A 1,874-nucleotide genomic window follows, 5' to 3' on the forward strand; every position below is an offset into this window, starting at 1 on the left:
CGCTGTCAGTCCTCAGCAACAACTCCCTCCTCCCTCATCCGAAACTCCCTCTTCCAAAACACTGTCATTAGAGATGAGCGAACTTACAGTAAATTTGATTCGTCACGAACTTCTCGGCTCGGCAGTTGATGACTTATCCTGCATAAATTAGTTCAGCCTTCAGGTGCTCCGGTGGGCTGGAAAAGGTGGATACAGTCCTAGGAAAGAGTCTCCTAGGACTGTATCCACCTTTTCCAGCCCATCGGAGCACCGGAAAGCTGAACTAATTTATGCAGGAAAAGTCATCAACTGCCGAGCCGAGAAGTTCGTGATGAATCGAATTTACTGTAAGTTCGCTCATCTCTAACTGTCATGCCTCAGATGATTCTCCCTCAGACGCAACTTCCTGCTGCACAGCACTGTATAGACAACTCCCAGCATCTGCATGACCTAGTGAGGAACATATAGAGGCATTTTTTTAGGACAGTGTTTCCCAACCAGAGTGCCTCCAGCTGTTGCAAAACTACAACAAAACTACATCTGCATGACCTAGTGAGTAACATATAGAGGCATTTTATTCTTTAGGACTGGCATGCTGTCCGGGCATGCTGGGAGTTGTAGTTTTGCAACAGCTGGAGGCTCCCTGGTTGAGACTACAGTTGCAGCTGCTTGTTCCTGGGCAGTGTCTTGTAGTTTTTTCCTAGAGATGCTGATGCTCCTGGAGCCCCTGTCCCTGGATGGACAAGTTTACTGATCTGCTGTGACGTCACATTTCGGGGAAGGGTATAAGAAGCTGAGGATTCCTCATCCCCGGATCATTTCTTTTGCATCTTCCTCCCTCTCCTGTGCACCGTATCTGAAGATGCTTCTCCTGGGCTCTGCGGGGACCGTGCTGGTGCTGCTCGTCTGGGGGGCCAGGGGTCTCTCTCAGCCATACGACACTAGAATGCGACTAGGTCACAACCAGGTGAGTGCCCCCCCAACAAAAGTCTCCCCTCCATCCTCACCTCACATTCCACGTGCTCATCCAAGAAAGGGTTAACCTGAATCCAAACGCAGTCAATGCTCCGGTATCTCCCATCAGTTCCATCAACGCTATCACTTCCGTAAGTCTCAGACCGGACCAAGTTGATATTGCCCGGGAAGGTCTGGATAGGTTGTAGCCAGGGACGCGCACAGACATTTTGGGGGGCAGGGGCTCAAGTCGAAAAAAAGGGCAATTCTTATCATAAAAAAAAATAAAAAATACACCTACAACTGTGCAAACCTCCAGACACGGTAATGTTAAGAATGAATCAGCAAATCTTTATTGATATACACAAAAATATATATACTGTATATATTTAAGATATTAAAAACATAGAAGGGATGGCACAAAGTGGAGAGAAAATAAATTAAAAAGTTAAAAATAGTTTCAACACACATCGGTCTTTTCTGGACCATTGTATCTTGAAACCAGACTCAACATTCAATGTACAGACAGTCCAGATCTGTGAAACCTGTCAACGGCCGGAAGATCTGACCAATCAGAGTGGGCATTTACTGGTAAAACACGTGTATTACTGAAGTGCATGCACTGACTGGTGTCTGGTAGCGCCCCCTACAGTACAGGGAGGCATTACATGTTCTGTACTACTCTTTACCTTTATTACTGAAGCGTATGCACTGACTGGTGTCTGGTAGCGCCCCCTACAGTACAGGGAGGTATTACATGTTCTGTACTCTTTACCTGTATTACTGAAGTGTATGCACTGACTGGTGTCTGGTAGCTCCCCCTACAGTACAGGGAGGTATTACATGTTCTGTACTCTTTACCTGCATTACTGAAGTGCATGCACTGACTGGTGTCTGGTAGCGCCCCCTACAGTACAGGGAGGTATTACATGTTCTGTACT

At 46.7% G+C, this 1,874-nt stretch overlaps 1 protein-coding gene across 1 annotated transcript in view; it reads left to right on the forward strand.

Moving 5' to 3' along the window:
* Positions 1 to 788: 788 nt before the first annotated feature.
* LOC130293467 (somatostatin-2-like) overlaps positions 789 to 1,874 on the forward strand; it is a 13,248-nt gene continuing 12,162 nt past the window's right edge. Inside the window, exon 1 of the mRNA XM_056542170.1 lies at positions 789 to 946. Coding sequence (XP_056398145.1) covers positions 842 to 946 — 105 coding nt within the window. The 5' untranslated portion in view covers positions 789 to 841. The remainder of the gene's footprint in view (positions 947 to 1,874) is intronic.

Source organism: Hyla sarda, chromosome 10 (assembly GCF_029499605.1).
Source record: "Hyla sarda isolate aHylSar1 chromosome 10, aHylSar1.hap1, whole genome shotgun sequence".
NCBI classification, from domain to species: Eukaryota; Metazoa; Chordata; class Amphibia; order Anura; family Hylidae; genus Hyla; species Hyla sarda.